The 16,334-nt window shown below is 44.7% G+C and overlaps 1 protein-coding gene across 1 annotated transcript in view; it reads right to left on the bottom strand.

The window, feature by feature from the left end:
* Positions 1-12,060: 12,060 nt before the first annotated feature.
* Delta (neurogenic locus protein delta) overlaps positions 12,061-16,334 on the bottom strand; it is a 45,702-nt gene continuing 41,428 nt past the window's right edge. Inside the window, exon 6 of the mRNA XM_017905952.1 lies at positions 12,061-14,548. Within this exon, the coding sequence (XP_017761441.1) occupies positions 12,526-14,548 (2,023 nt within the window). The 3' untranslated portion in view covers positions 12,061-12,525. The remainder of the gene's footprint in view (positions 14,549-16,334) is intronic.

Consider the following 16,334-nt stretch of genomic DNA (forward strand, 5'->3'; position numbering starts at 1 on the left):
TTGACTCACGAGCTATTGAGCGACAAATTAATATCATCGATTGATGCGATTAATTCAGTGATTCATTGTTCCCGGTAGGAAGCAACGTGAGTAGGCTCGCCGGATTATGCTATGGTCTGGATCGATGGTAAAAATTCACGAGGAGAAATTCACGTTCCGAAATAATCGGCCGGGCTGTTACGAAAAAATCATCGGCCCGTGTTATCGCGCCGGCTCGTCCGTTACGAGGCACCTTCACGACGAATGAGAAACCAACGCGTAATTAGAAAGTACAAGGAGCCTCCGATCGCGGAGAATGCAGCGTAACGCAATGCAAGTGGAATTCCGTTTGATTTCCGCGGCTGACTCCCCGCGAAGCCAACGCCAATCCAACTTGTTTGCATCCTTCCCTTTCTGGCTATTTATTACGCTCCTATTTTTATCGACACTCTACCGCTATGTCGGTACTTTCTTCCTTCGCGTCATCTCTTGAATTTTCACTGAATTTCCTCTCGCTGATTTCTACTTTGAGAATTTTTAATCTTCCACTGACGTTTGCCAGGCGTACACGTTGATTTATAACCTGTTAACCTATTTTTTAGCCAACAAGAACACAGATGTCAATAACCCAACAGAGCAATCAACTACTCCAGCAGTCAGAAAATTGAAGCTAAATCAACGTTAAGTTCCATCGATCATCCAGCAACGGTATGAAATTAAAAACGTCGACGATTCTTGGTTTACTTGTGAAAATCATTCATCGTTAAGAAGTCTGATATCACGTTCAAAGTAAGGACTATTAATACCGGCAAAGAGAGCCGCTGGAAATATTCAAGCCGTGCATTTGAAGGGGAATAGGTTCGCGGTGGTTCTAAGTACACATGGTCATACACTCTTCTACACATCCGTAGAGGTACACATACATAAAGATATATGCTTGTGGATACAGAGTGTTTGCACGACGCGGAGATGAGAGAAGAGAAGAAAGGATGGAAGAAGATCCGTGCCACTCGGTCATTGGTGAACGTACCGTGCCGTACCGTGCCGTACCTTGCTGCATCGTATCCCTTTGCATCGTTTCATCGTCCATGATCAGGATTCTTTCCTTTCCTCTCATCTATTTCGCCCATCTTCTTGCATCGAAAACTTAGGGTTAAATGAAAAATATTATTTTCATACCAAGGTAACTCTCCTGCATTTGATTCTTTTGGAGTAAATGAAATTTAAAAAATGAAATTGTACGGTTAAGTTACTAGCACGTACAAGTAAGATGATTGTTTGTTGTTGTGTGCGCGTAATGAGAAAGTAAGTGGTTACCCGAGGTGGTAAGTAATGCGTGTTTAAGATAAGAACACTTGTTCCCTGATCGAGGTTCGATTTATTGAAACGTTACTCTTATCTTGCTCGTAGCGGATTTGTTTCAATACCAATGCTACTGGTTCAAGGTTCATTGATTTTATGATGTATAGTCTTGAGAAAATTCAATATGAAATACACCGATACTGGTAAATATTATAACCAATTTCTCAAACGTACACTGCATCAAAACAATCATCTTATGGGAGCAAAAATTAATAAACTGAAAATTCATTTTAATCCAAACAGGAAGTAGGAAAACAGTAACGGAATTTTGTGTCTGCAACGTGTTAAAAACGAAAAGCTACAGCTTAAAATGTACAAGCACAGCGCGTTAAAATCCATCCACAGTTACAAGTTTAAAGCCAAACTCAAGCCCGCATTAGAGCCTGTTCAGTACCGGTAAGGTCAAAGGATATCACCTGCATGCCCCGCGTACACGCATCCCCTCCGCGAAAAATCCTCGAGCATCCGCTATACTTGACCTCTTACAGTAATCTCCATGACAGTATTCGCGGCATATAAAAACAGCATACTAAAAACAATCTAAATTATACACCAAGACAGTGTCACATGTCAACGTCACTTCTTACCCATGAATTACTCGCACGGTTAACAATTTTCATCAATTGACTTTGGTGAGTAAAATGAAGTACATAATTTAATTTTAGTCAATTATAACGTCTCCAAAAATTTTTCAGCGCTGAGAGAAGTATTCCTCGCTGGAGTCGCTGAACTGAACAAGGTCAGAGAAGTAACCGATGCAAACAATAAATTTTAAAGTTTAATATTTCTTCTGAAATAAATAACAATTTATATATTTAAGAAACTAATAACGATATTGTAAATTTATGTTTTAGGTTGAAAATATAAAAGAATTAATAAGTATGGATTGAAGAATATGCAATTAAAAATATGCAAATGCGTTATATAAAAACAAAGGAAGGAACGGAAGAGAGGAAAATAAAGAATGATAGGGGAAATCTATAAAGAGGTGCGAAGCGTCACGAAGAGGCGCGACAATATTGAATCGAAATTCTCGCGTTTAGGTACCGGTAAGGTCAAAGGATATCAACCGCGTGCGCGCACATCCTGCCTACGAAAAGAACGCGCGTCGGAGGTCTCGGAGAGTTGACCCTTGTCGGTAGTATCCTCTCCTCCTCTCTATCATTCTTTCTCCTTCCTGCTCTCTCGACGCTGTTCAAAGCGTACTTGTACGTACGCTTAGAATCTAGGTAAAGCCGGCCGCGGCGCCGGTAGACCGTTAAGGTTCGATCACTTAAACGTACGACACGAAAGGGGAGGGCATGCAGCTCACGGAGAAGGTGTAGGAGGAGGCATACCTCTGCATACCTGCGTGCGAAGGTGTGTATAAAGCGGGGGAGCTCCAAATGTCAGAAAGAATCGAGCGGAATAGAGCGGAGTGAGCGGAGAATAGGATCGTCCGAACCAGAAGGATCGTTACGCTGCCGGAACTGGGATCCCGGCTGGGGAACCTTGCTGAAAAGTCGACAAACGACGTCATTGAATAAGCGCGAAGAATGGTTCCACGTTTCAAATATTGCTATCGTCGTTTATTTCCGATATAAATAGAAGATGCTGCCATTCTTTTCTTATATCGACTATAAATTGGCAGATTGAAATATTTGAAAAATCAAACGACTATGTAATTGGCGGTATGAGATTAACTCGATAAGTTTATGTACGTATGAAGATTACTCGGTGTGGAAATTATAGGATTTGCTTTAAGAGTCAATTTCACGACCCTATAGAAGGGTCTGTGTTATGTATTTTCTTTCGCGTCGGTACAGATTCGATTTTTGTCTCTTGGACAAAGTCATCGTGGTGCAGCTTGCAAAAAACGCGAGACCGCGCGGAGGGAATTGAAGCGAGAGGCACGAACACAAAAGGAAAGGTGCACCGTTGCACTTGTACCTCGAACGACCACGGTTCTCCTGCTGGTGCATTCTAATCGAGTGACTATAATTAAGCTCGCGAAGCTCGTATTGGCGCCACGTGAGTATTCTTGGCGGGACGTGCCGGCGGACCAGTATTTATTGCGCGACAAAGAAATTCGTTGGACATGCTCCTCTCTAATTATCCATCGTGTGTGATAATTCAATGAATTGTATCGATTAACGAACTACGTGTACTCTGTGTTTACTTTTTTAACACGATGGAAGCGTTTCGCATTAGGCTAGCTGGTATTTGGCTGGTGGAAGAGCTTGAAGAAGAAAAAAAAATTCAGCCGATAAATGGGAGCATTAAGCGGTCGCTTTCACAAGGTGGCTGGAATTATTCCGGTTATTAGGGTCGAATCGATGCCTGCATCGAAGGCTTAGAAATGGGAAAGCGATAGGCGATTTACGTGTATAGGCATGCTGTAATATCGACAGGGCATTAAGCTCCTATTGGGCAACTCGAGCGAATTTCCGCTTCTCCGTGAAAAAGCGTTCAAACGAACCGCGAAAATCGAACTGATAGCGTAGGGAAACCTGTTATTTTATTTTTAACAAATGGACAGTGTAATCGATACAACTGCGTATGAATTTCAAAGTTAAACATCGATGAATAACTGTCAAGATTGAACAGTATAATTTTCCTAAGGGGAAGTATAAAAAATACAAGTTTAAAAGATAATGCACTTTATCCTTTTCTTTTAGAGAAAAAGAAATTTCAGAAATGGTACATGCGCCTGTGTTGTAGAAAATGAGAAAGTGAATATCAACTTACACGTCGTTATTATGATCATTATCAGCGGAATAAGAAAAAAAAGAAAAGAAGAAAGATGAGAGTGCTGTAACCGCTCCCTAATTCCAGCGTGCTCGAAACAAAATCCCGTGAGGCGCGGATGTCCGTCGGCCATCGAAAAGGAGTAATCGGTCGTTTCTGAAAAGAACCGACAGAAGCATATAGTGGTTGGTGCACCGGTTATCGACGATAATGGACCGGATCGATTCGTACGTACGTCGCGTATAAAGGCGGCGCATAGTCGAATCGTGGGAATCGATCGGATTACATCCGCCCAATTAATTTTTTTCGCCGGAACCGCCTCTCCGCGCATCCCCCTCGCGAGAGCTGTCCTCTTTCCTCGCCGAATGCTCTTGTTTGACCCGGTGCACCGAGGTGCAACGTCGCGGTGCACCTGGAAAGGGAACCTGGAACCGGCCGGAAGCGGTCGCTGATGTTTTTGGCGCGTTCAACGAGATTTACTTGGGCTTCGTTCGACTTAGCCCAATATAAATCTCCAGCGTCTTCTTCCTACCGTTATTATCGATAATCTAACCTTAACGGTTGTATGACACCTAAAAAATAGTTAAGATTAATAAAAGATTGATTACTCGAGGAGTATATCGTACTTGCATTTCCATTATACCTCTTGGTTCGTCCATGCTTGCTTCTTTGAAAAGAAAATATACAATCTGCAAGAAAATACAAATTAGCTAGCATAATTATGAATAATTTAATCGACGTTTGCCCTAAACACCACTAAACATCGCGAATGTGTTATTAAAAGAATAACGGGTCTATTCAGCGCGAAGGAAATCTTTATGGAGGCTACATGGAAAAGCGACGAACCATGTCGCGGTTGGTATATGAGCTCGATTCACGACGATACCTCGAGGAAGAAGCGGATCAAGCTCAGAAAAAGAGTGGAGAGGGAGGAGGAAGAAGATCCTTAACGCCGTCTCACGTGGCTATAAACTCTGCACGCCGATACACCGAACCGGAGGGCAAGTGAAAGTCTCTCGAAAGACGACGGCGAGGAATACGCGTGTGTATACGTACGTGCATGGATGTGTGAATGCGAGTGTGTATCTTTTAGTTGCATGCAATTCCATGCGTCCTCTCCTGTAAATCATAGGTACATCTGCAAGAAAATGGTTGGATTCAGCTTTTGAACGGTTTCCTTTTTGCAAATATTACTCGATGTTCGAGAATCTTAGGTTATAGGTGTATTACTTAGTTTCACGCTAGCTACATATGTACTTATGATATATGTTGTTATTATACTGTACTTTAATTTCGATTAATTACCTTCAATTTCATTGTAGAATTCATAATACAATGTAATATTTAACGAATACGATGTTTACGAAGAGTGGCTGTAAGGACGTGCAACTTTTTTTCTGATCAAGGAAATTCGACGAATAAACACAATTTCTCAGTTCGTCGCATCCGATCATTTTCTACGCGACGAGCGGAGGCGCCAAATTTCCTGGGTTGGAACTCGACGTCGAACTGACGAACGAATTTCGGAACCGTTGGAGCGCAACAGAATCGCGACGGGCCACGTTCAATCCTATCTCTGATCGATTGCGACAGATTTCGTCGACCACCGATTCCCTTCCGACCATTCAACGCTTTCGCCCCGTTGGCTTTCCTAGATTCAACCAGATATTTCATCGCGTATAGAATGGTGAAAACTTCTCCGAACTTGTTCCGCACAGTGTTTCGTGGCTCGAGCTTGTCTATCGCGTTCCAAATCGAGAATCGATTGGTAGTCGGCAGCAAATTTCAAACGATATTTTCTGTCAACGTAGCGCCGATTCGAAACGAACCGAATAGGTTAGAACGATGACAGGCAACTGAATCGAAGCTCCCTTCTTTTTATAACCTCGATTCTAAGCAAGAAATCGACGAACCTCGATCGACGATAAAACGATCGATCACCTCGATATAACCTTCGAACGAGATCCCACGAAGCATCGATAAAATCCGTCAGCAATCAGGACAACGAAACTATAAAATTTCTCTGCGATCTTCACATGTGTAGTAGCTTATGCGCATGCGTATACGCAGATATTTCTCGATTCCTAATAGCATCGATTGTGCGACAGCATGGTCGGAAAACGCATGGATAAAAAGAAATACCAACGAAACGGCGAAAAATGTACGGGCAAAAATGTTAATTAACTAGAGGGGAAAGGTGGAAAAGAATAAGATGGGCTGTCGGGGTGAAGAGTGGGGAAAGGAGGTAGGCATAGACACGAAGAATGCCACGGCAGTCGTAATGGGTTTGCAGCGGCGAAGCTGCAGGTAATAACCGGCGCGTATATAACGACACGATGAGTCGTGGGTAGCTTGGCCACGATGTTACTTCGACGACTTTCACGAGGTTCCCGGGCTTCTGCTTATATCGTATACCGTGTATAATATCTTCTGAGACCGTGCTCCGTGGTATCGCGTCCCTGTTCTCGTCGATGTCTCGTACAGAATTAATGGCGAGGGCGTTCGTGTATTCGATAGGTTCGATTACTCGAAATTCGAGTTGACTGAAATAAGCTTAATCAAACTGAATTTAACAGTTGACTATTGATCGAGTTATCGAATTGATCGTATAAATAATTCAATTATCGAGGAAATTTGGCCCTATTCGTAACATTATTCGATATAATTAAGGTTAGGTTCTTAATATCTTTATTATTCTTTCGCGATATTTATAGGTGATTTAATTAATACCGTTTATAAATAAACGAATCAAAAGGGACTTTAATTGACGTGGAATAATGAATTTTATTATTTTAGGGTTTCAACATTTGCGTTTGAATAACGATGAAGTGCTTGTTACTTCACCCTGTGCACCCTGTTTGAAATCAATATTTAATGAGAGATAATAATAGCGAGAAGGTAAAATCTAATAACGTGATCATAAATATTGATCATCGTTTTATGAATATGCACGTATTTGTATTCCCATGCATTGGCGCCGGAATGGAATCAATAGCGGAATAGCAATTAATATTCGATGATAATATCAAATTCGATTACTTATGTATGGTGTGAATCTTTATTATTACCACAGGCATCTTGAAATAGGTAAAACAAAGGACGAATTTATATAATTTCTATGTTCACTGAAACTAACATATACGCATAAACTTTCATCTTGAGAATTATAGATTGAACTATCGAAGCTGCATAAAATACTTGAATACCCAATTTCACCGAGGAATGTTCCCATATAGGCCAGTCTTCTTACAACAAAGGAACGAATTATGGCAAGCAAAGCTTCGAAGGGAATAAATAAATATCAAGAGAAACGAAATACTTCTAAGGTATCGAAATACGTTAATTCTCAGTCAACTTCTAGAATTCAAATCATGCGTCTACACGCTTATCACTTTCCCATAGAGACGGCCACAAGGTTGACGCTTACTGTCGAATCCATTTATTCCAACAGCAGAACGATCGCCGCGATTCCCTGAATTCTAATGCAAACCGTATACACACGCTGGTCGATCGGGGTTACATAAAATCGTTGTCCCCTTATCAGAGCAATCTGATGTCATTCCGAGAAGATGCGACTTCCTCCATCGAGCCGGACCTTTCTTTCTTGGTCTCTCGCCTTCTCGCTCTCCCTTTCTCCGGCTGTTACTTCGCGATCTTCCCACAAGCGGGGCCACGTTCGCGGCTACTTTGTCGCGATGCATCCGTGTCTTGCCTTCTTAAGCGGGGCCCTCCGCGGAAATAGCGAGCTCGCGATCGTCCTTTAAGGATTCAGCGTGCATTGCGTAACTCTTGGAACGTGGTTCAGTTCTTCTTCTTATTTTTCCTTATATATGTTTCCTTAAAGGATTGCATTATTACCCCGTGATTTATTTACCCTTGCTACTCGTTTATCGCTCTACGAATATCGTACGTTTACGTTTCGTCCAAAAATATTTTGCAGAAGTCTTCAATTTATTTAATTTTCTGATATGTTATTCTTATTATATTTCGTTTCGTGGTTTGTTCGCAGGGCAGAGAAAGAGAAGAGGAACGTATAAGAATCGAAGCTGGAGGGATGATCTGGTGAGGGGATGAAATGTAAGAGACACACAGATTCGTTCGTTTTAATGTATCATTATTAATCGTTTGCAGTCACTCGCGTGACATCATCATATTGACAATTCGTTTTCTATGTACACGTTGGCGACAATAATAATAAAATAATTAATAATTAATAATAATTAATAATAATATTAATAATAATAAAAATAGTAATAATCGCAAAAATTGTGATCGTGATCAATTGTACAATTTCCTGCTATAAATATACACAAATCCGCAACGTGTATGTACGCTTCTATATATGCATATATATAGATAACGTTAATCATTATTTTTTTTTTTTTCTTTTTACACAGGTGACACAGAATTACGGACATGTTAGGAAACTTTACACGGTATATATAACATGTTTCCTTCTTTCCTCGCAAACGTATCGATACATCACGTTGAACGAAGAAAAAGAGAAACAGGTAAAACTCTATTCCATTTTCATTCCAAGCAACTGAACCGAGTGGAAAGAGAGGAAATGTAACTCACGATGCCCACGAAAAGGAACGAATCTATGATATGAAATGGATAAGATCAGGACCTCGGCGGGAGTGGCGGAAGGTGAGGTTAGAAACGAGTGGCCAAGGAAGACATGGAAGCAGGGGGCGTTTCGAGACTTAGCCGCGGAAAAAAAAAGAAAAACGTTGAAAAATCAAAAATTCAGTCGAAAGAAGTATAAGTACAAAAAATGACAACAGCTTTATTAGACATTGTATTCCATATAATATAATCGTTTATACGTACGTGCTTCTCGTTTAATTACGGGTCGACGAATGCCGGCCAGCGTCGGCGCCGGTCGACCGGTGAACGAACGATCGATTAATCGCTGCTTAATCGATCCGAATCCACGTCGTCGACGCTGCATGCCGGCGCACACTTCGTTTCTCTTTATTTTCCTTTTTTTTTTTTTTTTTTTTGTTTCCTATCTTGCGTGTTTTCTATTCTTTTTATACAATTTTTAATATGCGCTTCGTCCACTATTTTCTTTCTTTTTTTTTGTAAATTTTCTTTTACATATATATATATACATATATATGCGTGTGTGTGTATATATATATTTTTATTTTTATTTTAATTCTATTCCTTGCCCACGAGCGAGACCCAAAAAAATGTGTGACCTGACTTAGTGTTGTGGTAGAGTTGTTTCGTTTATTTAATTATCATTATTATTTATTAACAGGAACATCATCGAATCTTTGTTCGTTACATCGTCATCGTACGTTTCTACATTATTATCGTGATCATCACTATCAGCATTATTATCACCACCGGCGTTAATTGATCGTATCGGACAAGTAGCGTCGTAGTGTGTCAATCATCATTATTATCATTATATCAGCAGCATCGTTCATCATCATATCATCATCGTTTGTTCAGCAGCATCATCATCATCCATATAAATAAATAATTATCATCAACCGTGCGATAACAACACATAATCGTCATTTGTTCGTGCTTTCGTACTCGAAGTAGGCGAGAAATTTTCGAAAATATGTTTAAAAAACGTTTCTTTTTTTTTTCAGATCAATCAACGAGTTTGGCAAAAATATGGATGAAAGGGGGAATTTGAAAGAAATGCGAACCGAAACACGACGCGAATGGAATTTAGAAAAGTTCACCGATTATCTATCGAATCATTAAGGATCATCGATTTCTCGCAGACTTCGATTTCGAAAACTTGGAATAACCCGTCCCGTCGTCTGCACGCCGTTGACGACAACGCCGGTTTCTCATTTACATATATATATTTTTATATATATATATACTTTATATATATTTTTCTTCTATCTATATATTTATATATTCATTTATTTATTCATTTTATTTATCTGTATTTATACATATCGCGAGTAATGTTTCAATGTTGTATGATGTGCCACATCATCGGAGGCGCACGCGGATACGAAAAGGTTTCGAAAGTTGGGCGAAGGAAAGCCGATGGATCGAACGAATGTCCCTAGAAAGTTACCAGATTACTTAAGCATCGCCTAATGTTCAATTCAACGACTTCAACGAACCAACGAACCAATTGCGTTTAAAAGGTAATTTTTCTCACGTTTTCCGATACAAGATATTCCCCATAAGCTTTCCTGTTCCCATTGCCGAGAAACGTTAATTTTTTTCTTCTTTTTTTTTTTTTCTTTTACAAAAACGCGGTTGAAAATTCTCTTATTCGATCATATGGCTGGTTTCGAGCGTGAATTTTGATTTTAGTCACATTCCACGATTGGGGGCGCTGTACGCGGCACAGAGGAGACGAAATAAAGGGCTCCGTCCAAGGAATTGTCACGACTTCCGGATCGGGTAAGGTGCGTATCCGCCTTAAAGGGACGAAAATCAAATTCCTTCGATTTCTCGCCCCTTTAACGTTGTTACCGATGGTTCGATGTTAAGAACGACCGATCGATCGATTTCAGGGCTCGACACACCCGGCAAATCGGGCTTGCCATAGGGAAATTCCGGGTTGCCGGGCAAATGGTGTTCGCCCCAACGTGTTCTCCGTCATACACACGATTACCACACATAGTCGCGACCCAGAAGTTGTACCCTCGAGTGTCTCTCGTTTCAGGTCCGCGTGACATCGTCCCGAAAGAAACGCGAAAAAAAGGGGGGAAAAAAAAAAGGAGGGAAAGAAAGAAAAATATCTGGTCGATCGTCGAAAAAAACAGCGTAATCCAAAAGGCTAAAAAGGGGGGAAAAAACCGAGGAAAAAATAAAAAAATCTCACGAAGGGGCGACATCGTTTGAATCCTAATTCGTCGTAAACTTTCTCGCTCGTAACTATATACGCACGGTACATACAAACGCTCTCCTCTCTCTGGTCGTTACTCTGCTTCGTACTCTCTCACAGACTTGCTCGCAAGTGAACAGATGGACGCACATACATATACATGTACATTTACATATATATACATATTACATATTACGAGAAAACACGCGTACCGACACAGACATACTCTCGATGCATGCACGCTATATCGCTATCGGTCGCGAACACACACACGGGAAACATACGTACATACACACGCAGAAACACACATGCGCGTACAGATAGAACCGCATACATACACACACATAGTTGTGTACACGCAAAAGTAAGTATTCTCGCGAACGCATCTCTCGTTAGCCATGAAGAAAGAGAGACAGAGAGAGAGAAAGAGAGAGAGAGAGAGAGAAAGAGAGAGAGGGAGAGTGAGAGAGAAAAGTCTTCAGTCACGCGATTCAAAAAAGAACAGAAAAGTGAGAGATGGAAAGAGACAGAGAGTAAGAGAGTGAGAAAAAAAAATAGAAGTAATGGAGAACTATCGGAACAATGATAATGGGATACGATAGAATAATATTAATAATAATAATTAGAATAATAATATTAATAATAATAATAATAGCAAATAGTAATAATAGTAAATAACAATAATAATAAATTAGTTCTGTACAAAGTTTCGCTTCGAACATGATATATAATATTAATACCTAAGAACGGGTCGGACGACGATATTCGCCATCGTCCGCCTCCACAGCATTTCGTATATATATACTTTTATATATATATATATATAATATGTATATTTCATTTTGCTCCCCTGCTGTAGAACTCCTCGCGTAAGTCTCTTCCTCTTCGTCTTCATAGTCTTCGTAGTCTTCATCTTCTTCATCTTCCGTTTCTTTCGCAGAGGACAGAGGCGAGGCTTCCACACGCTCCCGGTCTCCTCATCGCCAACGTCGACGAGAGGATCGTCCGCGAGATCGTGTTGCGGAACGTACACGCGAGAGTCAACTTCTTTCTCGCTAGCAACAACAGCAGCAGCAGCAGCAGCAACAACAACAGCAACAGCAACACGAGCAGCCACCCCGCCACTACTGCCGCCGCAGCCACCACCGTCGTCGACATCATCATCTCCGGTCGCCGTTGTCGTCATCGTCATCGTCGTGGTCGTGGCAAAGTCCGGTGGAACGTTCTCACGCGCGACGTCCTGCGCAACGGGAGGGAGAGAAACAAAGGAATCGCGAAGAAACGCACGCCCGTTCACCCGCTGGCCCATAACGGAGAGCCAAGCGCGCCGCACCACACGCTGATGACCGTGTACTCGTAGTGTACGTGTGTATGCACAAAAGGGACTCGTATGCGTGTTTCTCTGTCGCGTCGGCTGGTGTGGTTGCGCACGGACGGTGTGCGACGACGAACGAATGTAACACAGAGAGAAACAAGAGTTTTTCTGGCGCGTGTGAGTCGCACGCGGGGGCACGCACAGCTTTTTCGGTGATACGAGGAAGAAAAAGGTTCGTTTACGAATCAGAGTCCATGGATCGACTGGCTCTCTCTCTATACTATTACGATAACAGTTGGACACACGTTAGGAGGAAGAAAAACTACACTTCCGTCGCGAGCGTCGCCGCGAGCGACGTGTCGTGCCTATAGTGATCCTCTATAACGTAGACCCCACAGCCGGTCTCGGTAACGCCGCCGCCGCTTCCCGGTGGACCGTTGCCTCCTTCCGTGATGGTGGTCGGCCTCTTGAGCAACGCCGCCTCCGCCGCGCAACAGCTGTCCGTCGTCGCGTTAGCCGCGAACACCGACGACCTCTTGGCACTCTCGATCACGCCGACACCGACGCCTATGCCGAGACCAAGACCGAGACAATCCTTCTCCTTTTGGAAGAGGTGGGACGCCCTATGCGCGGCCGCCTCCGTGTTCAGTTGCTTCGTTGTCCGCGTTCGGCCGTCCTGTAGCACTGGTTCTGGCTTGTAACCCGAGCAAGAGCTATCCAGCGTGACGTCCGTTTGAAACGACGAGTCGAGGTCGTCCTGTCTGGCGGACGCGGCGTTGTTCACGCTCTTGTTCGCCGTCCATGTGTTCTTGATCATGTGGGCATCCCCGGTTCCTAGGGTGCACACGCTGCCGCCTCCGCCGCCGCTGATCATGCCGCTTCCGCCGCCGCCTAACAGGCCAACGTTACCGATACCGACACCGGTGCTTCCAGCAGACCCGACTCCTCCGCCGCCACCGACGCCACCCATCACACCGCCGCTTCGTTTGCTCATACTGCTGTGAACAGCGTTTCGTTCGTTCTGTAGTCTGGCCTCTTCGTCAGCCTTAGCCTGTTCCCTCTTCTGCCGCCTCTTCATACACATCACGGCGACCGCCGCGACCAGGACGAACGCTGGCACAGCTGTTGACAGAGTAGCAATCACCACGACGTGTTCCGTGGTCAAGCCAGCGTCTCTTGGTTCCGCGGAAGCGGACGCGACATGCCTGGACAGATTGCCCGACCAATAACTAGCCCCGGACGGTGGTACTGCTGGAACAGCAGCTGCGGTGTTGGACGGAACCGGCAAGATGGCTGTGCCGCTTCCTACCTCATCCGAGCAAGTGTCTCCGTGCCAACCCTCCGGGCACTGGCAAAGGAACCCGTTCACTCTGTTCAGACACGAGCCTCCGTTCCTGCAGGGCGCACTCCGGCACTCGTCCACGTCCACGCTACAGTCTTTGCCGGTGAAGCCAGGCTTGCACGCGCACCGATAATCATTCGTCCCGGAGATGCACCGACCACCGTTCGCGCACGGTTTCGTGAGGCAATAGTCCACCTTGTCCTGGCATAGTCGACCGACGAACCCAGGCACGCACTGGCAACGGAACTGATTGACTAGATCCACGCAGGTCCCACCGTTCAGACAGGGATCACCTTGGCAGTCGTCGATGTTGGTCTCGCAGCGTTCTCCGGTGAAACCTGCAGGACAAGAGCACCGGAAGCTGTTCCCCAGATCGGTACAGGTGCCGCCGTTGGAGCAGGGTCTCGGGGAACACTGGTCGAGCTGGGATTCGCAGTCGTTGCCCGTGTAACCGGGTGGACAACGGCACACGTAGCCGTGAAGAGAGTCGTCCTCGCAGGTGGCTCCGTGATGGCAGGGAGAATCTCGACAGGATCTCGAGCTGATCTCGCAGTGTCTACCCCGCCAACCGGGTGGACAGGTGCAACGATAATGCTGCTGCCTGGTGGACGAGGACGAGGACGAGGACGAGTCTATGGACCCTTTGGGTAGACCTAGAGCGGTGGCCTGGCTAGAATTGCCATAGGACGTCTCCATGGTGCATGATCCACCGTTCAGGCAGGGGTTCGACTCGCAGTCCAAAAGCGGCTTCTCGCAGTTAGTGCCGTTGAAGCCTGGCGCGCACGAGCAGGTGTACAAACCCTGGCCGTTAAAGGTGTTAAAGCAGGTGCCGCTGTTCAAGCAGGGCTTGTGATTCGTGCAGTAGTTCAGGTCCTGGTTGCAGAACAGCCCGCCCCAGCCTTCGTCGCAGATGCACTCCCAGGGTCTTTGGCAGGTACCGTGAAGGCAGCCTGGATATCTCTCGCACTGGTCACAGTATGCTCCCTGCCAGCCACGGTGGCATCTGGAATCGAGACAAGAGAGGATGTTGCTCGTTAGCCTGATCGTTTGCTGCTTTTCTTCCACGTTCGACGAAGACGGGGAGAAAGTAACATCATGGCACACGGGGAACGCGAGCTTTCCTTTTGCATCGACTATAGAAGGAGAAACTTATAGAGGACGAGGAAAAGTGTGTCGTTGCGATTCGCTTTCGGTGAATTAATTATCCGATAATTTCATCTACTCCAACATACTCCAAACGAGATACCCGTAACTCTGCTCGTGTACACATGGTCTAATCTTTTTGGCTTGCAGGTCGGGCTAGCGCTTCCCTTGGCAACCGTGATTAGAATCCCCCGACTCTTGGCCGAAGACGAATGTCAAAGACCTCGTTAAACGCGTATGAAAAATGATGGAACGCGATAGAGGACGCGCAATAAAGAGGAGGAGATGGGACGAGGAGGAATCCCCGTTTCCAGGTAACCGAGCTTTATACCGGGTGACTCTATAGGAGCATCGCTCTACGCCTCTCCACATGCTCACCGGTGGCGGAGGTGTAACGAGTAGTAGACTCTAATTACTTCGATCGTTAAATACTAATCGATCCTCGCGGGGAAGTAATTTCAGGGAATGCGATAAAAATAGGATGCTGCGCGGGGTCATCGTCTATCTCTCGTGGCCGATAAAATTAATCGCACTTCCCACGGTATCGGTTATCGTTATACGCAAGTTCCGTTCTCTAACGAGCATCCGTCGCCAAGGCTTTACAGCGAATTCGTCGCCGAAACTTCGCTCCATTCATGATTCTTTCTCACCCCTAATCTCTTCTTCCTTTTTTCAGCTCACGCGTTCCGGGAAGAAACTCGAAAACGTAAGGTAAGAAAAGAAACGGCGGAACCGGGCAGAAAAAGAAAGGCAGCTCGCCGTGACAGAGGATACGCAAAAGGTGGGTAAAGGCCGTGGAGATGAAGAAGAAGAAGAAGAAGAAGAGGATGACGAAGAGGAAGGTGGAACGGAGCTGGATCCGCGACACAGGAGGGAGGGAAACGAGGAGGATATGGTGGTCGGCCATTACATCCAAAGGGGGTTAGACCAGCGTGGGAGTGACGAAGAGGTCCGGAGAAAAGATAGAGCTGAGAGTGGATCGGAGAGAGACGGATGAAAACGAAGAAAGAGACGAGCGTGCACACGTATGCGACACAGACGCGTGTACACCTTCCTCGCGCGCACAGGTATAGGTACAATACACGCAGGGGAAAGAAACAGAGAAAGAAAGAAAGAAGGAAAGGAAGAAAGAAAGAAAGGAGGGAAGAAGAGAGAAGCAAGGGGAAGAAATAGAATGAGCAGGAGGCAGGGAGAGACCAGTCGAAGGGGAGAGAGAGAGAGAGAGAGAGAGAAAGGGAGAGAGACGAAGCTCGAGGAAGGAGAAGGAAACGGAGAGAACCGGCAAGAGAAGGGAGGAAGAACCTTAGCCAAGAGAGACAGGAGAGGAGGTAGAATTCGAAGGAGAGTGGGGAGACGAGTCGTCGAGTTGTGTTCCCACGGTTCGAGCCTCGGCACAGCCGTTCAGTATGCGGGTCAAGGAAAGGTTACGCTCCTCTGTGTGTGCGCGCGCCTTGCTCTGCCCACTAATACCCATCCGCCTCTCTCTCTCTCTCTCTTTCTCTCTGTCTATATATATATATATATATGTGTATATATATATATATCGCTATATATCAGGACTTAGAGAGAAAGAGAGACACGGAGAGAGCCCCGTAGCCGTCGACGTCGCATGACTATACCATTAAATCCCATGTACACACCGAGAA

Source organism: Eufriesea mexicana, unplaced genomic scaffold, assembly GCF_001483705.2.
Source record: "Eufriesea mexicana isolate 0111107269 unplaced genomic scaffold, ASM148370v2 scaffold5017, whole genome shotgun sequence".
Classification (NCBI taxonomy): Eukaryota; Metazoa; Arthropoda; class Insecta; order Hymenoptera; family Apidae; genus Eufriesea; species Eufriesea mexicana.